The sequence below is a fragment of the Mesoplodon bidens genome (assembly GCF_964165515.1).
Source record: "Mesoplodon bidens genome assembly, chromosome: 14".
Taxonomy (NCBI): Eukaryota; Metazoa; Chordata; class Mammalia; order Artiodactyla; family Ziphiidae; genus Mesoplodon; species Mesoplodon bidens.
Genome location: NC_138170.1, coordinates 57,613,002 through 57,639,351, shown reverse-complemented (window position 1 = coordinate 57,639,351; position 26,350 = coordinate 57,613,002). Strand labels below are relative to the sequence as shown.

The following is a 26,350-nucleotide window of genomic DNA, read 5'->3' as shown; positions in this document are numbered from 1 at the left end:
TTTATTTCACTTTCAGCCTTTTCATTATTAGTGTATAGGAATGCCAGAGATTTCTGTGCATTAATTTTGCATCCTGCTACTTTACCAAATTCAATGATTAGCTCTAGTAGTTTTCTGGTAGAATCTTTAGGATTCTCTATGTATAATACCATGTCATCAACAAACAGTGACAGCTTTACTTCTTTTCCAATTTGGATTCCTTTTATTTCCTTTTCTTCTCTGATTGCTGTTGCTAAAACTTCCAAAACTATGTTGAATAAGAGTGGTGAGAATGGGCAACCTTGTCTTGTTCCTGATCTTAGTGGAAATGCTTTCAGTTTTTCACCATTGAGGACGATGTTGGCTGTGGGTTTGTCATATATGACCTTTATTATGTTGAGGAAATTTCCCTCTATGCCCATTTTCTGCAGGGTGTTTATCATAAATGGGTGTTGAATTTTGTTGAAAGCTTTCTGTGCATCTATTGAGATGATCATATGGTTTTTCTCCTTCAATTTGTTAATATGGTGTATCACACTGATTGATTTGCATATATTGAAGAATCCTTGCATTCCTGGAATAAACCCCATTTGATCATGGTGTATGATCCTTTTAATGTGCTGTTGGATTCTGTTTGCTAGTATTTTGTTGAGGATTTTTGCATCTATGTTCATCAGTGATATTGGCCTGTAGTTTTCTTTCTTTGTGACATCTTTGTCTGGTTTTGGTATCAGAATGATAGTGGCCTCGTAGAATGAGTTTGGGAGTGTTCCTTCCTCTGGTATATTTTGGAAGAGTTTGAGAAGGATAGGTGTTAGCTCTTCTCTAAATGTTTGAAAGAATTCGCCTGTGAAGCCATCTGGTCCTGGGCTTTTGTTTGTTGGAAGATTTTTAATCACAGTTTCAATTTCAGTGCTTGTGATTGGTCTGTTCATATTTTCTATTTCTTCCTGGTTCAGTCTCGGCAGGTTGTGCATTTCTAAGACTGTCCATTTCTTCCAGGTTGTCCATTTTATTGGCATACAGCTGCCTGTAGTAAGCTCTAATGATCCTTTGTGTTTCTGCAGTGTCAGTTGTTACTTCTCCTTTTTCATTTCTAATTCTATTGATTTGAGTCTTCTCCCTTTTTTTCTTGATGAGTCTGGCTAATGGTTTATTAATTTTGTTTATCTTCTCAAAGAACCAGCTTTTAGTTTTATTGATCTTTGCTATTGTTTCCTTCATTTCTTTTTCATTTATTTCTGATCTGATCTGTATGATTTCTTTCCTTCTGCTAACTTTGGGTTTTTTTTCTTCTTCTTTCTCTGATTGCTTTAAGTGCAAGGTTAGGTTGTTTATTTGAGATGTTTCCTGGTTCTTAAGGTAGGATTGTATTGCTATAAACTTCCCTCTTAGAAGTGCTTTTGCTACATCCCATAGGTTTTGGGTCGTCGTATCTCCATTGTCATTTGTTTCTAAGTATTTTTTAATTTCCTCTTGATTTCTTCAGTGATCACTTCGTTATTAAGTAGTGTATTGTTTAGCCTCCATGTGTTTGTATTTTTTACAGATCTTTTCCTGTAATTGATATCTAGTCTCATGGCACTGTGGTCGGAAAAGATACTTGATACGATTTCAATTTTCTTAAATTTACCAAGGCTTGATTTGTGACCCGAGATATGATCTATCCTGGAGAATGTTCCATGAGCACTGGAGAAAAATGTGTATTCTGTTGTTTTTGGATGGAATGTCCTATAAATATTAATTAAGTCCATCTTGTTTAATGTATCATTTAAAGCTTGTGTTTCCTTATTTATTTTCATTTTGGCTGATCTGTCCATTGGTGAAAGTGGGATGTTAAAGTCCCCTAGTATGATTTTGTTACTGTTGATTTCCCCTTTTATTTGCCTTATGTATTGAGGTACTCCTATGCTGGGTGCATAAATATTTACTATTGTTATATCTTCTTCTTGGATCGATCCCTTGATCATTATGTAGTGTCCTTCTTTGTCTCTTGTAATAGTCTTTATTTTAAACTCTATTTTGTCTGATATGAGAATTGCTACTCCAGCTTTCTTTTGATTTCCATTTGCATGGAATATCTTTTTCCATCCCCTCACTTTCAGTCTGTATGTGTCCCTAGGTCTGAAGTGGGTCTCTTTTAGACAGCATATATACAGGTCTTTTTTTCTGTGTCCATTCAGCCAACCTGTGTCTTTTGGTGGGAGCATTTAATCCACTTACATTTAAGGTAATTATCGATATGTATGTTCCTATTCCCATTTTCTTAATTGTTTTGGGTTTGTTATTGTAGGTCTTTTCCTTCTCTTGTGTTTCTTGCCTGGAGAAGTTCCTTTAGCATTTGTTGTAAAGCTGGTTTGGTGGTGCTGAGCTCTCTCAGCTTTTGCTTGTCTGTAAAGGTTTAAATTTCTCCAGCATATCTGAATGAGATCCTTGCTGGGTAGAGTAATCTTGGTTGTAGGTTTTTCTCCTTCATCACTTTAAGTATGTCCTGCCACTCCCTTCTGGTTTGCAGAGTTTCTGCTGAAAGATCAGCTGTTAACCTAGTGGGGATTCTCTTGTGTGTTATTTGTTTTTCCCTTGCTGCTTTTAATATGTTTTCTTTGTATTTAATATCTGATAGTTTGATTAATATGTGTCTTGGCATTGTTTCTCCTTGGATTTATCCAGTATGGGACTCTCTGTGCTTCCTGGACTTGATTAACTATTTCCTCTCCCATATTAGGGAAGTTTTCAACTATAATCTCTTCAAATATTTTCTCAGTCCCTTTCTTTTTCTCTTCTTCTTCTGGGACCCCTATAATTCAAATGTTCGTGCATTTAATGTTATCCCAGAGGTCTCTGAGACTGCCCTCATTTCTTTTCATTCTTTTTTCTTTATTCTGCTCTGCAGTAGTTATTTCCATTATTTTATCTTCCACGTCACTTATCTGTTCTTCTGCCTCAGTTATTCTGCTATTGATCCCATCTAGAGTATTTTTAATTTCATTTATTGTGTTGTTCATCGTTGCTTCTTTCCTCTTTAGTTCTTCTAGGTCCTTGTTAAATGTTTCTTGCATTTTCTCTATTGTATTTCCAGGATTTTGGATCATCTTTACTATCATTATACTGAATTCTTTTTCAGGTAGACTGCCTATTTCCTCTTCATTTGTTAGGTCTGGTGGGTTTTTACCTTGCTCCTTCATCTGCTGTGTGTTTTTCTGTCTTCTCATTTTGCTTATCTTACTGTGTTTGGGGCCTCCTTTTTGCAGGCTGCAGGTTCGTAGTTCCCGTTGTTTTTGGTGTCTGTCTCCAGTGGCTAAGGTTGGTTCAGTGGGTTGTGTAGGCTTCCTGGTGGAGGGGACTAGTGCCTGTGTTCTGGTGGATGAGGCTGGATCTTGTCTTTCTGGTGGTCAGGTCCTCGTCTGGTGGTGTGTTTTGGGGTGTTTGTGGCCTTATTATGATTTTAGGCAGCCTCTCTTGGATGGGGCTGTGTTCCTGTCTTGCTAGTTGTTTGGCATAGGGTGTCCAGCACTGTAGCTTGCTGGTCGTTGAGTGGAGCTGGGTCTTGGTGTTGAGATGGAGATCTCTGGGAGATTTTCACTGTTTGATATTACGTGGAGCTGGGAAGTCTCTTGTGGACCAGTGTCCTGAAGTTGGCTCTCCCACCTCAGAGGCACAGCCTTGACGCCTGGCTGGAGCACCAAGAGCCTTTCATCCATACGGTTCAGAATAAAAGGGAGAAAAAATAGAAAGAAAGAAAGAGGATAAAATAAAATAAAATAAGATAAAATAAAATAAAGTTATTAAAATAAAAAATAATTATTAAGAAAAAAATTTTAAAAAGTAAAAAAAGAAAAAAACGGACGGACAGAACCCTAGGACAAATGGTGAAAGCAAAGCTATACAGACAAAATCTCACACAGAAGCATACACATACACACTCACAAAAAGAGGAAAAGGGGAAAAAATAATATATCTTGCTCCCAAAATCCACCTCCTCAATTTGGGATGATTTGTTATCTATTCAGGTATTCCACAGATGCAGGGTAAATCACGTCGATGGTGGAGCTTTAATCTGCTGCTTCTGAGGCTGCTGGGAGAAATTTCCCTTTCTCTTCTTTGTTTGCACAGTTCCCGAGGTTCGGCTTTGGATTTGGCCCCGCCTCTGCGTGTAGGTCACCCGAAAGCGTCTGTTCTTTGCTCAGACAGGACGAGGTTAAAGGAGCAGCTGATTTGGCGGCTCTGGCTCAGTCAGGCCAGGGAGAGGGAGGGGTACGGATGCGGGGCGAGCCTGTGGTGGCAGAGGCCACCAGCCTGATGTGCGCCGTGTGTTCTCCCGGGGAAGTTGTCCCTGGATCATAGGACCCTGGTAGTGGCGGGCTGCACAGGATCCCGGAGGGGAGGTGTGGATAGTGACCTGTGCTCGCACACAGGCTTCTTGGTGGCGGCAGCAGCAGCCTTAGCGTCTCATGCCCGTCTCTGGGGTCCGCGCTGTTAGCCGTGGCTCGCGCCCGTCTCTGGAGCTCCTTTAAGCAGTGCTCTTAATTCCCTCTCCTCGCTCCCCAGGAAACAAAGAGGCAAGAAAAAGTCTCTTGCCTCTTCGGCAGGTCCAGACTTTATCCTGGACTCCCTCCCGGCTAGCCGTGGCGCACTAGCCCCCTTCAGGCTGTGTTCACGGCGTCAACCCCAGTCCTCTCCCTGCAATCTGACCAAAGGCCGAGCCTCAGCTCCCCGCCCCCGCCCGCCCCGGCTGGGGAGCAGACAAGCCTCTCGGGCTGGTGAGTGCTGGTCGGCACCGATCCTCTGTGCGGGAATCTCTCCGCTTTGCCCTCCGCACCCCTGTTGCTGCGCTCTCCTCCGCGGCTCGGAAGCTTCTTCCCCGCCACCCTGTCTCTCCCCCAGTGAAGGGGCTTCCTAGTTTGTGGAAGCCTTTCCTCCTACACGGCTCCCTCCCACTGGTGCAGGTCCCGCCCCTATTCTTTTGTCTCTATTTATTCTTTTTTCTTTTGCCCTACCCAGGTACGTGGGGAGTTTCTTGCCTTTCGGTAGGTCTGAGGTCTTCTGCCAGCGTTCAGTGGGTGTTCTATAGGAGCAGTTCCACGTGTAGATGTATTTCTGATGTATCTGTGGGGAGGAAGGTGATCTCCACGTCTTACTCTTCCACCATCTTCTCTCTCTTACTCTTCCGCCATCTTCTCTCCGCAACTAACTTTTAATTGTCAAGTTGTGGAGATGTATAAGAGGAAAATACCCACAATTACCTGAAAAGGCTGTTAAAATATTCTCCTTTTCCAAATAAATACATGTGAGAGACCAGATTTTCTTCACATGTCAACCAAAACAAAATATCCCAATAGGATGAATGAAAAACACATCTGAGAAACAGCTGTATTCTATTTAACCAAATATTAAAGAGACTTGCAAAATGTACAACAATCCCACTTCCTTCACTCAATTTTTGTTTGGAAAACAGTTATTTTTCATGAAAATGTCATTTATGTTAACATGTAATAGGTTTATTATTCTTTTTAATAAATCAATATTTTAAAAAATTTCTCAGGTATAATTGCTAATATAGTCAATAGCAATAGATATAATTAACATAAACAACTTTGGTGTACTCAATAATTTTTAAGAGTACAAAAGGATTCTGAAACAGACTCTATTTTACAGATATTTCTGTCCTTCCACTCTCATTACGATTGCCAGAATAATCCTGGGCACTTTCAACATTATTATTTCTTGTACAAAAGCCTTAGTGTTCCCAACATCCTGTCACTTCCTATCTACACAATTTTACCTGGCTTCCAAGAACTTCATAAATTGGCCCTGCCTTATCTAGCAAATTTTACTTCTCCATGCTCCCCAACACAAGTCTCCATGTTACTTAATCCTCCCTTTCAGTCTCTAACCCTTTACTCCTGTGGTTAAACGCTCACCTGGAAAGCACCCCCAGCCCCTATTCCCTCCTCTGCTTTCCTCCTCTCGCCCTGCCTCCTCCAATCTAAACTTTCTCATCATAACGGCCCAGAGAGCAAATAGGACAATGCCTTGAACGTCAGGCTTAAACCACCAATGGAGTATAATCTTTAAAAATTTTGAATCACTATATTGTATACCTGTAACTAATACAATATTGTACAGAAACTATACTTCAATTTTTTAAAAAAGGTGTGCACTTTAGTTTATAGGCCATGAGGAGAAGATTCTTTGAGCAGAAGGTGGATGATTTATACAGAAAGAATTTTCTTACCACCTCAAGTTTCTAAGAAGAGTTTAAACAAACTAAATAAATGTCTTCTTTGGACATACCTAAATTTACGGTCAAAGCTAAGATTTTTCCAATAGACTTTAAGGACTAAGGGAGGTGATACACTGTCACATTAGGAATCCAAACCTAAAATCTCAAGTCAAGGCAGCTGGAACTCTGAAACATGGCATCTTCCAGAACCAAAAAAACTGTAAAAAACAAAAGTAGAAAACGAACATGATTTCATCTCTCAAATCTAAGGCCTTTTGGTATTGGTGAACAAAGTCCTCTTCCTGATTAGAAGTCCAATTTAATCATATTTTCAAAAAACAAAACCCAGTATGTAATAGCTATATATATTCACTAGTCTCTAAATGTCTTTACTTTAAAATGACAGAGTATTCTCATATGTATGTAAGTTATGAACATTGCTTATTATGCAGAAGATACATTAAACCCACTGATTTAGTTTAGGTCTAATAATAAACCACAATGTTTAATTCATTCTATACCCACTATGGCCAGAGATCTAGGTCAAGCCCAATGTCATCTCCACTTTAAAACCTGCTATGATTTCTCCCAACCAGAAATAATGATTTCCTTCCTCTAAACTTAGGTAGTAGCACACGGTTTGTTCCTCTCATGCCAGTTCATTTATTCATTCCACAAATATTTACTGAGAGTCTAAATATGTGTTAGGCAGTTTTCTATGTTCTGGGGATACAGCCATGAACAAAACAAAACCACCAGCTTCCTGGACTTACACTCTAGCGGGGAAAGAAAGGCAATAAACAAATAAATATAAGGTGATACGTGCCACAATGAAAATTAGGGAGAGTAAGAGGCAAAGCTGAATTTTTTATAAAGCTAATAAAACTTACAGTTCAGGCCTCCTCACTTCCCCGGGGCCTCTATGAGGGATGAAAGTTACTGGGACACGTAGAATGTTGCTGGTGGGGAAGAGAAGCCCGGTGGCTATCAGGAAGCACTACATGACAGCATTTTTGATCAAATGCCTAAAGAGACCTCAGAAGAAAGGGACCTGACTCTAAGGTGACAGCATTTTGTTGGGACATCTTTTCTAACTCTAAATAATTATTCACTTTCACACCAACCTTTTTATTCTAATTTATTTGTTTTATCAACGAGGGTACCCAAATTACTGTATAAAGTTCAGGGCCTACAAAATCTGGATCCATCCCTGGTAAAGACAGAAGTGGGGAGGAGCTGTTTTTTATAGGATGATAAGGAACAGGCACCTTAAAAGGTGACATTTGAGCTGAGACCTGAGGGAAATGAAGAAACAAACCATACAGATATGGGGGGGGGGGTTACAAGCACAGACAGCAAGTGTAAAACCACTGAGGCAGCAGCACGAGGAGCAGAGTAGGTTAGGAAGACAGGAGCAGGAGAAATACATAATAATAAACAGTATTACCAACAACTAACCAGTACTGAGTATGACGTGACGGGCACTGTCCCAAGTACTTTTTTAAAGTATTCCTTTATTTATTATTTATTTATTTATTTTGGCTGTGCCAGGTCTTAGTTGTGGCACGCGGCCTTCTTAGTTGCAGCACGCAGACTCTTAGTTGCAGCACGCATGCGGGATGTCGTTCTCTGACCAGGGATCAAACCCGGGCCCGCTGCATTGGGAGTGCAGAGTCCTACCCACTGGACCACCAGGGAAGTCCCTCAAGTACTTTTCTAAGCATCTCCATTTTACAACGGAGGAAACTGAGGCACAGAGGGAAGGATTAGGTAATTGGCTAGTGGGTGGTGAAACTAGGCAGTCTGCCTCCAGAGCCTGGTCTTAAATCACTATGCTGAATATACACTACCAAATGTAAAATAGATAGCTACTGGGAAGCAGCCGCATAGCACAGGGACATCAGCTCCGTGCTCTGTGACCACCTTAGAGCGGTGGGATAGGGAGGGTGGGAGGGAGACTCAAGAAGGAGGAGATATGGGGATATATGTATAGGTATACCTGATTCACTTTGTTATAAAGCAGAAACTAACATACCATTGTAAAGCAATTATACTCCAATAAAGATGTAAAAAAAAAATCACTGTGCTGTGCTACAGAGAAGTCAGTTGTCTAGGTTATGGAGTGTCAAGACAATCTCTCAGCCAGTAAGAGATTTAATGTGCTAGAAAAGAGGAAATCAACACAGTTTTGATCTCAAATTATGATAGCTAAAAGTAGGTTCACAATTTATGTCCCTGTAAATAAAGTACCAAGTCTTGTCATTTTTCCTACTCCACACACAGTCCCTAGGACCTTTCCTTTCATATTACAGCTATTCAGTGTAGGATGAATGTTAAATGGACTCTCATGAGAGAATGACTAACTATTCATTCTCAATACAAAATAATTAGATGTTGTTTCACAAGTAAATATACATACAAATCAAATCTTGGAGGTAAGTACCTCCTTTAGGGAATCAGATCCATATCAAAGTCAGGTAAGCTGTTTGTATCTACAGAAATTATCCCACAATCTGTTCCACTGTCATTTTCCACCTCAAATAACTACTGATACGAGGAAACTCTACCTTAATTTACCTTAAATACTCAAACAATCATTCTGAAGTTTAGGACCACTTCCTCTGGTCCCTCTAGACTCTGTCCTCCATGAAAGTAAAAATGGGCATAATCCGGATACACGTTTTATTTTCCTTCAGCTGTTCTTTTCTAAATGCTTAAGGTCTTCACGACCCTCATAGGAGGCGAGGTTTCAGAACTGAGTTTTCCAGAAAAGTTCTTATAAATCCTGACTATGATGAAAGAATTAGTGTTTGATGATATTAATCGGAATACCATGAGAGACGCAGAGTTACAAACAAGTCAACACATAATTCACTGAATACTTGAACATACAAATTAATTTCCTGATTTCACTGTCCAACCTTCAATTTTTCTCCTGTCAGCTTTCAGAGTCTCTCTACATAGATCACCATGTGAATGCTACCTTGGAGCTTAGCCACATTACAGCCTCTGCTTCAGAGGGAATGGCTTCCAAACACACACAGATAAAATCAATATCAACATTTCCAAAGCATGTTCTACAAGACACCAGTTCTAAGGACAAGCAATCAGTATTACAGAGAAGAATCCCATCATCAAGTAACTTTGGAGTTTGCTGGGTTAAGCAAAGTTTACCAGGTTTCTTTACCATAGAACTTCTCGGTCTCTGATACACTCATAGTACTGCTTTCCCTGGAGCATCCTGGTCACAGTTTTTTGTTTGTTTGCTTGTTTGGCTGCATCCCACAGCATGCAGGATCTTCTTAGTTCCCAGACCAGGGATTGAACCCGTGCCCCCGGCATTGGAAGTGCAGAGTCCTAACCACTGGACTGACGGGGAAATCCCCTGGTCACAGTTTGGAAAATGCTTATGAAGTCCAGTCTGGAAGTAAAAGATGATTCCAAGGCTTCAAGCCTTAACAAACTGACCCTACTGGGGCTTTTGACATTGTCTCCATTTGTCAGCTGGAGATAATGGGCTAAAACTCAGAAGGCACAAGCTGGAGGCATCTGGGAGTCATTCACAGGGACAAAGCTAACACCACAAGACCAGATGAGATACTCCCTGAGAAACACGTGAAGACCAGTACTTCAAAACAACCCTGCCTTACCCTATCTCTAGCTTTAGTATTGTCTCTCTAGCAATAAATCTAGAAAAACATCCATAAATGAAGACTCTAAGCGTAGGAATAATACAAATTAAACTGGAAAACTGCCTGAGAAAAAATAGCATAATGCATGTGAAAATCATACTAATGTTGATAAATGTTGATAATGTGATATGGTATACAAAGACCTAACTTCTCCAAGTAATCGCTTTCAAGTGACAAACCTATAGATCATTCATTCTCTTCTTTTTTGGGATCATGGAACTCTCTGAGAATGTAATAAATACCAAAAGCCATCTCTCCAGAAAAACACACACACATACAACATTAAGCCTATAAATTTCCAAGGGTTTCATGGGCCCCCTGAGGCTCAACCACAGAGCCCTTTCTAGCTGTCAACTCCCAAGTCCCTGAGTAACACCTGCTACAGATACTTCACCTGACAGATAAAGCCCAGAGTTACAGGACATTTAAAAGTATGTAAGTCTTTTCTTTTTTTTTTCCTTTTTTTTTTTTTTTTTTTGCGGTACATGGGCCTCTCACTGTTGTGGCCTCTCCTGTCGCGGAGCACAGGCTCCGGACGTGCAGGCTCAGTGGCCATGGCTCACGGGCCCAGCCGCTCCGCGGCATGTGGGATCCTCCCGGACGGGGGCACAAACCCGTGTCCCCTGAATCGGCAGGTGGGCTCTCAACCACTGCGCCACCGGGGAAGCCCAGCCTTTTCTTTTTAAACTATATTTTCATGTACTTTAAGACAGTGCAGAGGAAATGTATATTTGCATTTTTTTGGCCTCAAAAAAATTAAAACGTATTTGTTGAGTGAAACAAGTCAACAGCATAAACAGAAGGGCATATGATGGTAATAATACCTTCACAACAAAACAGCTCTGAGAGGCTAAGTGATTTTATAAGGCCAAAGAGCTAATAAATTCTAGATCTTCCACATCCTAGCTCAGTACTTTTTAACTAAACCATGCCACCTTAAATATAATAAGCATATTATTACACTGCATAGGATACAGTTTTCAAAATAAAAATCACTTAAAACACCAACCTTCTAAGAATGACTATAAATAATTAGGCCTCTAACTTATTTACTTAATCGGATCATTCCATTTTTAGCACCTAAATACTGACAAATTAAGGAGCAAATTATATGTACTGGCTTTTGAAAAAAATTCTTTAAGGCACTACTCTCTAATCAACACCATTTGTATAAATAATGAAAATCGAAAACAGCAAAATACAAAAAAATCTGTTATCTTTATAGCATGAACATGACTATGTACAGACAAAAATACAAATAGTTTAAGCTTTGGGTCATTCAGCAAACGGGATATGACGCCAAAAACCACAGAGTTTCTCTGCTTTGGGCCCCTGATATTAGAAGAGTCTGGCAGGCAGGGATCAAGCATCTATTATCTGATGTCCACTTGGCAGACTCTACAAAAACAGTGAGGCCTGGCTGCACAGCAGGAGTCAGGTATTCTAACTACTACTTAAAGATCCACTCTACCTCAGAGTGTGGCTGCAATTAACATGCTAAACTAAGTGTGTGCCTCCATTTCTCCACTGGAAATTCGATAATACATTATCTGCCCATATGCTGGTTAAGGACACAGTAGCTAGAGCAAACTGGTTCACATTTTGGCTTTGCCACCTACGAACTTTGGCAAGTTACTGTAACTTCCCTGTGCCTTAGTTTCTTCTGATGCAAAATGGAGTTAATAACAGCATCTCTTTCATTGGGCTATTGTAAGGATTGAGGTAATACATGGAGAAGTCTTCGAGCACTGCCTGGCAAGTAATAAGCACTCTATAAATGTTAGTTTCCATTATCATTATTTTAAACAGATGACAAGATTAATCAACTTATACCTGCACTGCACTTAGATGTCCTTAGGAAATTACAGGCCTAATTTTTTTACGTTTTAATCATGTGGCTTAACTACCAGCTGTTTTTTCTAAATATAGTAAATACATGGCCAATTATTCTTGTAAAGAACTGAAAAAGAACTTACTGTCTACACTGCCACCTAAGCCTGATACATTATCAAAGGTTAACTTTTCATCTCAATATAACCAGACTCCCTTTTTTAAAAATTTATTTATTTATTATTATTATTATTATTATTATTTTTGGCTGTGTTGGGTCTTCGTTGCTGTGCGCAGGCTTTCTCTAGTTGTGGTGAGCGGGGGCTACTCTTTGTTGCAGTGCACAGGCTTCTCATTGCGGTGGCTTCTCTTGTTGAGGAGCACGGGCTCTAGGCACGTGGGCTTCAGTAGTTGTGCGCGGGCTTCAGTAGTTGTGGCTCGTGGGCTCAGTAGCTGTGGCTCGTGGGTTCTAGAGCGGAGGCTTAGTAGTTGTGGCGCATGGGCTTAGTTGCTCCCCAGCATGTGGGATCTTCCCAGACCAGGGCTCGAACCTGTGTCCCCTGCATTGGCAGGTGGATTCTTAACCATTGTGCCATCAGAGAAGCCCTAACCGGACTCCCTTAACCAACTCTAAGCTACCTGGATTCACTCACTTCAACTTTCACAATCACTACAAATTCCAAGCACAATACCGTAATGGTTATGCTTACAATGGCCTCCTAACTGCTCTTTACCTCTGCCCCCCATCTCCACTCCCCACACTGCAGTAGGTAAAGGTTGAAAGCTTGTAAAAATTCAAGTCTAATTTCACTCTCCTACTTAAAACCCTGCAATGGTTCCTTACTGTCCTAAAGAGAAGTCCCACCTCCTTACAAGACCAAAGAGGCCTGCATGATCTAGGGTCATCCTCCCTCTCTGGCTACTGAGGCCACATAGGCCTTCTTTCAAATCCTCACCCTGTTCCTTGGGGCCTCCAAGCCTGCACAGATCATGCTTCCTCTATCTGGCATAATTCCCTCTCCTCATTGCCTCTGACTCCCCAGAGGAGCTGAAGTCCTCCTGTTATACGCTCTCCTAACCCTAATCCTAATCCTCTCCTCTCTGCAGCACGAAGAAATCAATAAAATAATTATTTAAATGGTTGTTTAATGTTGTTCTTGTCCAAAAAATATAAACAAGTAAGACTTGGGAACATGTCTCTCTTTTAGCGCTACAACCCAAGTGCTTAGATAGATGCACAGTACCTTACACACAGTAGGTGTGTCACATAGGTGACAACATAGACACCTGTGTTGTCTATGGAGAAAAGTGGTGATATAACTGATGGAAAGCAAATCATCCACAAAACAAGACTAATGCAGAATACTGGCTGCACTGTATTAAATATCTAAGTTACCATATGCGTTACAAGTGAAGTAAAAGTAAAAACCTACTGCTTAAAGGTGGGCAAAATAAAGTTAAGACTCAACTTTCCAAAGTAAAGTTAAGTTCCTTTGTGCATCCTCAGGTGTTACGTGAAACAGGCGGAGTTCCACTTCAGTTACCAGTAAGAAGATACACAACCAAATCAAGAGTGCTGCCACATTTGGCACAAGCCTGCTCTTCTTGGCAGTCTCTGTGAGGCCAAGAGTTGAGCTGGCCAGAGAAGCATGATTTATCTGCCACATTTAGAAGTGGTCCCTCTACAACAGGAATGCTATGCTACTAATGGGCTTTGAATTCTAACCTTGCCAAACCAGTACCTTTCCTACGTATTCAATTCACTTACATATAAAAAAAAAAAAGCTGAATCCTATGTGTCCCTGACAAAAACAAGTTTAATAAGGCATCACAGTCCAATTCGAGTTGGAGAAAAAGTTGCTCTTTCGAAAGAAAAAAAGAAGGAAAGAAGGGAGGGGAGGGGAAGAAAGAAAGAAAGAGAGAGAGAAAGGGAGAAAGAAAGGGAGAGAGGAAGGGAGGAACGGAGGAAGGAAGAAAGAAGTCATGCTAACCAGATCTCTTTTACAAAAGAAAGTCATTACTTGGAAAATTAAAAGAAACTGGTATGCGGATGCTAGGAGGCTAAAGGTTGAGGGGCTGTCGATGGACGCTGCCCAGTGAAATGACTATTGCCGGGTCTGGTGGGCAGCATTTGCCAACCCACCGCGAACAATCCCAGGTCCGTGGAGAGCATGCAGGTTTGACATAAGCCAAACCCCTGCTGTCCGGCTCGTCGCACTGACCCTGCCAATGCAACAAACGCGCAGACCCTCTCCGCGCGGTGAGGAGCGGAGATGCCGCCGCCGTTCAGCGCTTCCCGGGAAATGCGCGTCCGGGGGAGGCTCAGGTAAGGACCCGGAGGTCTCGGGATTAAACGTTTGGCCCTTTGTTCTCTGCACGGTCGCGGAGCCCTGGGCACCCGCCGCTCCTCCTCGCCCACTGCTCCCGGGCGCCAGCGACTCCCGCCGACAGGCAGCGCAGACTCGGGCGCCCCGACTCGCCGGCGCTCCTCGCCCTCCCCGCGGCGGGTCAGCGCCCCACAGCCTCAGCGGCGCGCGGCCCCTCGCCCTCACCTTGTAGACGTCGCCGTAGGTGCCGCTGCCGATGCGCTGAATCAGCTCGAAGTCCTCCTGAGGGTTCCGGCGGGACAGATCGAAGCAGGGGTTCATGGCGGGCCCCGGGTGCCCCCCGCCTCCCTCCCGGGCAGGGGAGGGGGGGCGCTCAGGGGGCCACACGGAGAGTGGGAGCCGCGGCGGGCCCCCTGCTCCCCCGGCGGTCACAATCGCCCGGCTCCACGCTGCGGCCGCCGCCGCGGACGACGACGACCGGCCTAACCGTCCCCGCCCCCCGCAGCCCGCCGCGGCGCCGAACCCGGGTCACACCCACACGGAGCCGACGACGCTCGCAGCCCCTCGCTCGGGGTGAAACTCCAACATGGCTTCCGCCTTCGCCGCTCCTCCCCCTCCCCTTACTCCGGCTCCTCCACCCTCCTCCCCTTTCCCGGCTCCCGCCCGACTGCGCAGCCGCGAGCACGGAGGGATCGCTCTCCGGCCCCGCGCGCGGCCCTCCCCGTGCGCGCTCCGGCTCCGCGCTCTTTCCTGGCGAGGCCCGGCCCCCGGGCCCTACTCGGCCAAAACGGCCGCGGCTTCCCCGCACGGGGAACCCGCGCGCGACCGCCGCTGTGCCGTGCCAGAAAAGGCTCGCCTGCCCCCGGGACCGCGGAGCGGGGGCAGGCAGAAAGGAGCTCCTATTCGCTTCTCATTTCCCCAGCGACAAAGTCTGACGTCGCCGCATCAGGTCCCCATCCTAAGCAGGTAGTATAGTTTTAATTTGCAAGACAGCCCGTGTCCCGAACTTTTTTTTAGAAGCAACTATACATAGGGCACAGCCGAGTCCCACAGACTTTCTGGGATTGCAGGGAAGGGGTTGTTGTCCTGAGGAAATCCCCTGAAAAAAGTGAGCTGTGCTTGCTGCGACCCCTGACACTCGGGCCCTTGGAGTTGACCTGCCAGGGTGCAAAAAAGGACAGGTCAGGAGGGCGGCCAGGGAGGCGTGTGGAGTGGGTAGGCCGTGGGAAGCTCTGGAGGAAAAACACGCCAAACGGCCGCCAGCCCTTCCGCGTGGAGGGCGTGGGAGGCAGCCAGAGGCCAGAACTAAAGCAGTGCTTGACCTTCACCAGAGGCGTCTGGATTATCAAAGATGGGGGAGGGGACCAGCAAGCTGTCTAGCAACCTTGCAAAGGAGAGGTGGGGTGGGGGTGAAGGGTGGAGCGTGGACGAGATCCGTTCCCATATCTGAAATGTCAACCTGTGATGGTCCGCAAGCTCTACAGCTTAACTACCCAAAGCCCCACCCTGCTTCAGACCCAGATTGCAAGCCTTGCATCCCATGTGTGTGGACACTAGCTTCAAATCTTATTATCTGTCCAAGAAAGCCTCTGGGTATGTAGGGCTAATTTTCTGTTCTCAATAAACTGCCCACTAGGCATTTCCAAAAGCTTTAATCAAGTAGGTAGATGATGGCCACTTCGGCAATACCGCTTTGGATTTTTGCTTCAGAAGCTGTTTTCTAGTACCCTTAGGCACCACACCTTCTGACCGATAATATTCCCTAAGGCCTCGTGGCTCCCCGAAAAACTAGGTCTTATCAAACTTGTTAAATATAAAATAAGTATAATGAAATAATAGTGAAGCGAACTATTTACAGTTAACTGCCTCGTACATTTTTATCTTTTCCATCTCTTTGCCTACAGTCAGATTGCATGTTTACTAAATTCTCAAAGAAGTTGTTTGCCCTATCTGTTGACTAAAAGATGTTGGAAAATGACCATCTCTTCACCTATACAAGTAGACCTTCAATTATCTAGTTTTTAATTATTTTAAAGCATCAGTACTAGGAGCATATTACACTGCTGCCCTATGAATGCTTATCATTGGGTTTCTTCTAGATGGATCGACCTTAAAAGACTCTGGTATCTTGAGAATTAAACTCCTGACTATAAATATTATTCCATGGCTAAGGACCCTGTTTTTTGCCTGTTTAAGGCACTTGCCCAGAGGCAAGCCTTCTTACAGCCTGTCCACTTTTGGAGAATTGTTTGGCCTCCTTAAGCCAAACACGAGGATAATTAGACCAGGGTTCAGATAAGCAGACCTAATAAACTATCTCAAATAGGAACCAGTTCTGCTCTCTTTTTCTGCCTTTTTAATGCTGGAAAGCCAAATTCTCAGGATTGAATGCTGCACAAGAAAGTTCTAATGGTTTCACTGTTTTGTTTGCGAGGATTATCATCTGTGCAGATAACTTTGCATTTGCATCACTAATAGACTTCTTTCAAAGGGAAAAGACATTTCAGTAGGGCTGAAACAGTCTTTAAAGTTTTGTTTGTTCCATTTTGGCAAGGCCAAGCTAGTCCTTTTGAAAAGACATGGATTTGCATGTAAGGGCCTGATTTGCCGTATGGGTTACAACATAAAAGGGCTTTTGCAATCAACAAAGAATAAAATATTTTGCTGTTTGTAATACATACATACAGCCAAATCTGATGCCTCTTTTCTATTCTAACACTCCTCAGCTTCACTAGAAGTAACACTAATGATCACACTTTCTTTGAATCAGAGAAATAACTTCCCTCTTCTATGATTAGAAGCATCCTTAGAAGTCCTAAACTGCTTCTACAGCATCTCTCCTGGACTTACTGCTGCTTGAATACCTTCAGTAGAAGGGAACTCACTGCTTCTGAAGGACCCTGCTTCAGTATAAGATAGTGCTAGTGAATAATCATAACAATAATAAAAAATATCTAAAATTACCAGGTGCTTACAGGGTGCCAGGAACTGAGCCAAGTACTTTCCATGTATTATCTCATTTAATTCTCACAACAACTTGATGACATAGATATTATTATCTCCATTTTTTGAGGCACAGACAGATTAAGCTGCTCAAGGTAATACAGAAAGCTGAAATTTGAATAGAGGTAGTAAGACACAAAGGCCAAGCTCTTAGCCACTCGTCTGTAGTTAAAGTATACTTTAAAAAATTTCTCTTATGCTAAGCCAAAATCTGCCTCCCTGTTACTCAATTGGAGTCAGTGATTATTAGATTCTAGTGGTGTAGAGTATAAAGAAGAAAAACCAGGGTGCCTGACCTCAAGGAATTTGCAGCCTCACAAAACAGTGTGAGAAGAACAAAGGAGAGACCTAAATGTAGACAGAAAGATGTAGGAATGATGCTAAAGTAAATTTTGAAAAATATGTCAAGAGTTTGCCAGACAAACAGTGGGGAGGTGGTACACTCCAGGCTGGCCACTTAGCCCCAGATCCTTAAAGCATCCAGCCACGTAAGCATCACACAGCAGGGAGCACATAAGGCTAAGATGGACAGTAGCAGTTGCCACCATATCCAGACCACCCTTCTGTTAGCCCATCCCTCGTGCATCTGCAGCTTAGAAATTCCTTGCTCTCCACCCCAGCTTTCAGTTTCATCCTCAGGACCTCTTGTCTAATAACTCACTGGATCCACTTCTTTGGTTTATTGACCATATAGCCACCATTCACATTTTCAGTATACCACCAGCTCTGGGAAAGGAATACTGAGCCAGACTTCACTCAGAAAAGACTCATTGCAACCAGGCCATCTGCCAGGGCAGGAGAATCAGACTCAGACATGGCATGAAACAATATGGCAGAAAGTTCCAGGAGGTTATATAACCTAGCCTAACACAGCTCTGAGCCTGGCTACCTGGGTTCAGGTCTTGTCTCTGTCTCCTTACTGAACAACCTTGGGAAGTTATTTCAAACTGGGGCTATTATGAAGAGTCGAAAAGAAAATACCTGTAAAAGTCAGCGGTACCTGGCACCACAGTAATCCCACAAAGTATTAATTACTGTTATTTTGAGTACATTTTAGAATGTTTTAAAGGCTGACAGTCATGAGGATGGGGTTGGAGATATGATTTAGGAAGCAAATGCAATAACATAAGAGACCTTGAATTAAGGCCAGGGAGGCCTAGGATGGAGAAAAGGGAAGGAAACTAGGAAATAATTGGACGGTGAGGAAGCGGACAGTGACATGGATGACAAGCAGGTTTCTGGCTCAGACAATTGGGAAGATCCCAAAAAGGTAATAGCATTTGCCATAATAAGAGGAACTGGGGTTATTTGGGGGAGGGTTATAACACTGGGTCAAAATAGATGATTCTGTTTTGTATCTGTTAAATTGGAGGTGCTCAAATAGAAATGTGAAATAAGTGATAAATTTTACATTTATCACTAATAAAAATTAGGGTTGAAACTTAGAAAAAATTTCGGGGCTAATTTTTAAGTTTGGAGAGCCATAGTTCAGAAATGTTTGTTGAGCATCTGTTAGGTGCCAAACATATATTAGGTTCTGGCAATGCAATAGGTCCCTGAACTCAAGTGGGGGCTACAGACAAGTTCTCAGATAATTTCTTGACAGTGAGATAAGTACTGAGGTGCAGAGAAGCAAAGCAAGAAGAAGATACTAGATGCCACTCGGGCTAATAATTTGGTTCTTTTTCAACCTATATATATTTTTAATTTCTTTAAATGAATTTCTTAATTTTTTTAAGATAGTAAATGGATATTTTTGAAAGCATGTACTCAACATTTATTTACAGGTGAGGTGGAACCCTGCATGGGGAGTGGATGGAAGTCCTCAGGTGTCAACTCTCAGCTTCCTCTCTGTTATTCTGAGCAATTCAGCTCTGCTTTCAGACTTGCATACGTCCTAGCACAGTGTTTCTCAGTGGAGGTTTCATTAGCATTTGGGGTAGTCCTTGCTTGCATGGGACTGTCCCCAAGCATTATAACATCCCTGCCCCGCCATCAGTACTGCTCCCAGCCATACTGACATCAACAACATTTCCAAATGCCTAGGGTTGGGCTGGGGGGTGAAGGTAGTGACTAGATTGAAAACGTTTGCCTATCATGTCCCTTTGGAAAACGATCACCCACACCAAACTATTTATCATAGAATTCCTTTCTATTTCATATAGTATATTCCCTGAGAGAAGTCCTGATATATAAACATTGTCCCTTTTATTACATTTCCAATATTTAGCACCCAAGTGATATTTCACTGCCCTCTGTAGATGCACAACCAAGATTCCACCTGCCCTTTATTATGTAGTTTCCAGGATCACATAAGAGGGCAACGAATCTAGTCTTTGCAGGTTATGGAAGTCTTTGCAGAGGAAGGAAACTCTAAGCTGAGACTTAAAAGACAAGTTAGAGAATTAGCCAGGCAAGAAGGTATATTCTGTACTGAGGGTAGAAAGTTTACATTCAAAGAAGTGAAAGTAGTTCTGTGTGGAGTGAACAACAGATGAGGCTAGAGTGGTAAACAGGGACCAGTCCATTAAGGGGCATTGAATTGTGTTAAACACCTTGGATTTTTGAGAACACAAGGCGGCTATTGATGGGTTATCAGCACAGGAGTGGCATGATCTTACTTGTGCCTTAGAAACGTTCTGCTAGCTGCAGGTGGAGAATGAATTGAAGGAAGATGGCCAGACTGGAGACAAGATGGGAGAATATGTAATGCAGTATCGTCTAATGAGCAGTCTTTGCTCTGAGCTCCTCATTGGCCTCACTGAGCCTTTCTCAGAGTGGCTCTGCAGTCTGAGACTCGTCCCGCTTACTCCTCCATTCCTCTTCATCCTTCCAGGTATTTCCACAGATAAGTCTCTTGCACTTCTAATTCAATTTTACCATCTGCAGAATTAGTACAATTAGTATCAATGAAGCAAAGAAGGAGGGAATTTTAAGAAGAGAATGAGCAAGTGTGTTAACTGCCAAAGAGAGACTGAGGAGGGAGATATAAAAGTATCATTAGATTTGTCATCATGGCGGTCAGTGCTGACCTAACTATTGATGTTCATAGTTCCTCTCCTGCAAGTGTGTGTCCTCTTAGTTATATTCTCCCAGATCCCCTTCAGCCTTTCTCATACATCATGATCTTCATACATATCATCTGGACCCCCCTCATATGGACACATGTAATGTATTAATATCTTTCTAAACTCTGGCACTAAACATTGAGCTCAGTATTCCACATGCAGTCTGGTCAGTATTGACTACAGGAAGACTATAACTACCTATTATCTCAACACTATATCGTAGCCCAACCTTTGATTCAGCTTTTAATAGTTGCAACAAACTCAGGGCCACCGTGCTGCCCAACTCCAGATGATCAGATTATAATCTATAATTATATAATCCTCAACTACAACTGGCCCCTGGGTCTCCATCAAGTAACATCTCCAAAAAACATATTTGCTCCCCTCTGAATCAGATCATCAGAGGTGTTCTTGAACCCCCATTGCCATAAAGTGCCAGGGACAAGAACCTGATCTCATAGATCCTACTGTAAAATTCCTGCTAACAGTTTATCAGATCAAATAGCATCTTCTCATCACCAAGCAGATAAAACACACCAACAAAACAGGGCATAGTGTTGCTCTCAGGTGAGATCTTGCAAAGGCAAGTTAGACAAGAACCTTGTCTCGATAGACAAGAACCTCCTATCTTCTTGAGAAGCCAGGATTTCAAGGGAGTGCCCTTGGGCCTGCACTGTAGGGAATTGTTATCTTTTTAGACCCAACTAATCCTTGATGGGTGTAGGCTCTGTGAAACATAGACAAAATGCTAAAGGATTGTAAAGAGGGGCAGGCTGAATACAGTCTGGGTGAGAGATCAAGAGATGCTGAGATAATCTACTGATAAAAATCCTGGTTATATTCACCTTTTATCTGATAGGTCAGAGCACAGTGTTTCCCTGGTTCCCTTTCATATAACATCTAGCCTAAAATTCCCCTTAGGTGCCCTCAGTTACAGGGTATTGCCCTGTCCCCTAGTTCCCAAATACAGAGTGAGGCCACTGTTGGGCCAGATTGGATCGAGTTGACCCAGAACAAATGCAGTTGCATACACTGTGTTTCCAGGGTAGATTACTGCCCAGAGTGCTATCCTACTGGCCTGTTCTTTAGAAGCTTTATTCTAGTCGCTATTACTCCCTTAGGAGGAGTCTAGCCCCTGCTCTCGACAAAACCTCTAGGAAAGCAATCTGCTCATAGATCTAAAAAGTTCATCTCTTTGGAGAAAAAAATCTGTGAATTTGATTTAAACCTGGACTGGAGTTTTTCTTGATCAAAACAGGCAAAACAAAAACAAAAATAACAACAGAAATAAAAGCCCAGTTAAGTAATTGAAATAACATGTGCCAGGAGTTTTTCGTTATTCCTTACCCTCTGCTCATAGCTCAAGGCAGATGTGAAGGTGACTCATTTCTTAAACTGACCCAGATCTCTGCCCCAGGAAATAGGTCATCCTGGGTCTGAGCTCATGGCAAAGCCCAACTGCATCAGGGCCTCTTCTCAGCATTAGAGCCAAAGCTTCAGTCTGGAATCTGATCATCTGGGTTACTTGAGATACTTTTTTTAAAAATTATGTTCAAATTAGGACTCATCTGGTAGTATAAACTTTCCCAGCTGAGTACCCGATGCCATCAGAAATAGTTTAAACGTGTTGATGGAATAATTATTCTCATTGTAAAAGGAATAAAAGGAAGGAAACTCATGAAAATTTCCCCACTGCTTTGTATTTCATTTACAAATGGCTAAGCTCTTATATGAAATTTGTGAAGAGTCCTTTTCAAGCATAAATGTGGAGCTGTACAGGCACTCTCTCTCTGTCTCAACATCAGTACCATTAAGTGGGCATCAATATCTGAAAATGTTTGTATGAACTTTCAATACCTGAAAGTATAACACTCTTACACTGCTGATGCCAATATTTAGGGCTTACCTCTGATCTAAAGAGAGCCCCCTTTGGTCCTTCCAAATAAATCCAAAACACCATGTCTGCAAATCTGAGTGCAGTCTGGCTTTTGCTACGGGGTACAAGCCTCTTAATTAGTCTCTCTGGCCCCGTTCTCTTTTTCTGATATACCACACCTGGCCAAGAAATATGCTTCTTAAAATGCCAGTGGAAATATGGAAGTCTCGGGGGGAAGCTAGATTTGGAATGAATGTGAGCTCACTTTTAGGCATATTACATTTGAGAAGATGAAAGGGCATTAAGGAGAAGCCATTGCAAAGATAGTGACAGAGTTAGAAAATGCAAGAGGAAATTAGATCATCACGTGTAAATTTAAGTCATACAAATAAAGAAGGCAGAATAATGAGATCTCTAAGTGACAGTCTGAGAGTGTAGAGCAATGGTGAGCAATCTTTTTTTTTTTTTTTTTTAATGAAGGCCACTTAAAAGGAATAGAAAATGTTTCTGGGCCTTGTTTTTTAAACGTTTAAAGTGAAAATAATGTAACTTCCATAACAAGAATTTATGCTGTGGGATAATTTATTAAGATATGAATATGTATCCATTCTTCCCCAGGCAGTGTTTTCCAGCCTGTCTTTGCTTGCTATATTTGTGACGTGGAATTTAAGGAAAGGATAGTGGAGACGTGATGGTGGGGAAGGAGGAAGACAAGGGGAATAATTTAGCCAGAAAGGAGCTAAATCAACCTTTCAGGTGTTGGAAGAAAGAGAGAAGGGAGAAAATAACCAAGAGCCCAATAAACTGGGTCCTAGAGAAAGAGTTTGTGTTTTAGGACTGGAGAGAATAGAATGGAACTCAAGCGTGACTCTGCAACCATGAATGGGTTCCTCATAGGTGCTCTTTGAGGGCTGCCAGTAAGGATTGGAATACCTTTTTATGATTACAGTGTATCTTTATATGTGATCCTGAGCAGAGTCTGAGGTAGGTGGGATCCCAGGATTAATTAAGGTTAAAAGAAGAACGCCAATGAGAAATTTGCCAATACTTTCAAACTGCTAAAATATTATCTGGTTACATGTAAGAAGTCACGACACAGAAGCAGCTCTGAAATCTTTTATAACTTAATTTGCATTACTTTTTAGCATTTATAAATATTTTCATATTTATGTCTCATTTTATCTTTGGAAAGACTCCTTCATTTATTATCGTCCTTAGTTTACAGATGGGGAAATTGAAGCTTAGAGGAGTGAAAATCAGAAACAGATCAGGGTTTATAATTAGTTTCAGTCAGTTGAACATCTACTGAGCTTTGATTACTGAGTTTCAGGTTATATTAGATATTGGGGTTGCAAAAATGAATAAAATGTGCTCCCAGTCCTCAGCCACTCAACCAGTCCTTTCTTTGCTCTTCTCCAGTTCTCTCCCAGAGGTTTGATATCCCGTCTTAGCTGGGGCTGGGCAGGTTCATGGTGTGATCCAAAGCTGAGCATCACCTACACAGAGTGCTAGTTTATAACAAGAACTGACTCCGGGCTACTCTCCAGTTCCATGCCTATGATGTAGTCATCAGAGTTGCAAAGGTAAGGAAGAAATGGGAAATCTCATATACTGTGGGGAGGAGAATAAACGGGTGCAACCACGTTGGAAGGCAATTTTTCATTATCAAAGCTAAAGATGCCCTTACAATCTTACAATCTAACAATTCCATTTCTACATGTATAAATGAAACTCTCCCTCAAATGCATAAAGAGACAGGTAAATGACTGTTCATTGAAGCATTATCTAAAACAGGAAAATAATTGGAAACAACCTAAATGTTCATCAACCTGAGAATGGATAAATAAATTGGTGTCTGATCACACAGTGGAATACAATATTATAGTTAAATGAACTAAAACTAGAATTAGAATATGCATAAATCTCAACTAATAGAATATTGAGTGAATAAAACCAAGTGGCAGAAGATACATAAAGTATGCTACTGTTTACATAACTTTAAACACATCAAACAATACTGCATATTTCCATTTGTAATAACATTTTAAAATATTTGTGGTTATGATAAATTACCAAATTCAGGATAGTTGTTACCTCTACTGAGAAAGCAGGATAATGATAGAGTATGTAGAAGCCTTTAGCCAAATCTGTATTTAAAAACAAAAACAAAGACGTGGATCTAAAGCAAATATGGCAAAAAGTAAATATGTGACAAAGCTGGGCGGGAAAGACAAAAGAAGTTGTTATATTATTTTCTATACTCTGTATGCTTGGAATATTCCATTTAAAAATATCTGTGGGCCTTGAACCCTGGAATTCTGGGATTTTCTTGTGTTTTTTACTTTGTGCAGAATTTTCTATTTTTTCCTTTTGCCCATGCTAAGATTCCATCCAGTCTTTGATACCTAGCTCAAGTCTCACTACCTTACTGAGAATTTCTGTGACCATCTTGTCAGTTCAAACTATTGCTCTCCCTTTTCAGAACCATGATAGATCTATAAAGCTCTCTTGTACACTATGTATTTATGACCAGATTCTTTCATATTGTTGTTTAAATATATATTGTCTTGCATTAATATTTGACTTTATACATAAACCTTGTTTCTCCAATTGTAAGAGCCTTAAGAGCAGGGACGATGTCTTAAATGTCTTTAATTCTTCACCAGTGCCCAGTAGAGCCTAACCAGATACTTATTAAAGAAAAGTGATATATAAACCATAACCCTCCCAACAAAACCTTTACATAGAAAGTTGAAAATACTAGTTTGTGCTATATTTGCCTTTATTTTCCAAGAGAGAGAATACCAATGAGCTGTGAAATGACCAAAAATCAGGCAGCAGAAGGGAAAAGAAGAAATAACGGGTTTGTATATTACACATTCTGGATAATCAGCTCTTGAATGATTAAATGTGGATAATCTCTTATGGGAAAAGCAGGTTTTAAAAATTCATTTTATGACTACTGAATTGTTTTATAGTTATTTCCAGTTTTCAGACAATCCTAGGCCAAACTTACAAATTATTTTTTTTATATAAAGTTATTTATTTTTGGCTGCATTGGGTCTTCGTTACTACGTGGGTTTTCTCTAGTTGCAGCCAGTGGAGACCACTCCTTCATTGCGGTGTGTGAGCTTCTCACTGTGGTGGCTTCTCTTGTTGTAGACCATGGGCTCTAGGTGCGTGGGCTTCAGTAGTTGTGGCTCGTGGGCTCAGTAGTTGTGGCTCGCAGACTCTAGAGCGCAGGCTCAGTAGTTATGACTCACGGGCTTAGGTGCTCCGTGATATGTGAGATCTTCCCAGACCAGGGCTCGAACTTGTGTCTCTTGCATTGGCAGGCAGACTCGTAACCACTGCGCCACCAGGGAAGCCCCTACAAATTATTTTGAAAAAATATTTCCTCTCATGATATGTTGCATAATCACACGCAAATGTACCTTGTTATCATTCTGCCTTCATTCCAGTATTTATTGGACTAGACATGGGAATGGTGGTCCGATGAAACTAAAAAACAAAAGGTTTTCCACCTATGGAATCAGGGAAGGATTTTGGAGAAAAAAAAATTACTTTGAGTTCAATTTACCCTTAGTCTATCTGGTAAAAAGTGCTTGTATCTGAGGCAACCACCTCACCTGACACCTCAGAGTGAAAGGTTAGTCTATACTAGGCCCAGGATGAAAGCTGATAAGCACAGGAAATGGTAAGAGGTCTGGACTACATTGTCTCTCCTCAGAATGAAAAGTCGGTTATCACAGAATGAGATAAATTTAGGAATCAGTGTAGTTACTTTTAGCAGAAGCAGCAGCTCCTATGGTCTATTTTAGAACTACCCCCATTTTGTCCCTGGTGAGTTTTCCTAATGGACCTTTGTAATGTTTTATTAAACCAGGCCACTATCTCATGGTTCTTTGGCCTAAGTGCTACAACACCCAAAATACAGTTCCTTAAATTAAACCTTACCTACATCTGTATTTACGATGGTATTCTTAACTCTCTATAACTCTCTATAACTTCCCTGTACCTCAGGGAGGTTATATCTTTAAAATTATTAACACCTCTATCTCTATGTCATTTGTGTCCTGGCGAAGAAAATATCTTGCCGTTCGGTAAGAGATAATATATTCCCTCATGTTCACATCATTTGTGGGCATTAATGTTGAAGCAAAGCCTTAAAGCAGTGACCAGAGTATTTTTATATTAATGATGAATCTTATCATTGCTCTCTGCAATTTTTCCTTTCCTTAAAGAGAAGCAAGAAAAATGGTCTTATAAAGAGAATATATCCAATGAATATATTGGGTTCTCAAAGTTCCCTAAAAGAAAAGTGTTTATAACTTGGAATTGATTTCCCATGG

General features: G+C 41.8%; 1 protein-coding gene and 1 long non-coding RNA gene across 5 annotated transcripts in view; one reads left to right on the top strand and one right to left on the bottom strand.

Annotated features, from left to right (window-relative positions):
- Positions 1-14,658, bottom strand: part of MAP4K3 (mitogen-activated protein kinase kinase kinase kinase 3) — a 202,088-nt gene extending 187,430 nt beyond the window's left edge. For both annotated transcript variants that reach the window (XM_081253508.1, XM_081253509.1), the window contains exon 1: positions 14,277-14,658. In XM_081253508.1, coding sequence (XP_081109634.1) covers positions 14,277-14,372 — 96 coding nt within the window. In that variant the 5' untranslated portion in view covers positions 14,373-14,658. The remainder of the gene's footprint in view (positions 1-14,276) is intronic.
- LOC308627404 overlaps positions 13,714-26,350 on the top strand; it is a 118,258-nt gene continuing 105,621 nt past the window's right edge. For 2 of the 3 annotated variants that reach the window (XR_014017401.1, XR_014017402.1), the window contains exons 1-2: positions 14,777-15,017; positions 23,418-23,581. This is a non-coding gene — a long non-coding RNA (uncharacterized lncRNA). Of the gene's footprint in view, positions 14,051-14,776; positions 15,018-23,417; positions 23,582-26,350 lie in introns of those variants that run through there. The other variant, XR_014017400.1, reaches the window with a different exon arrangement.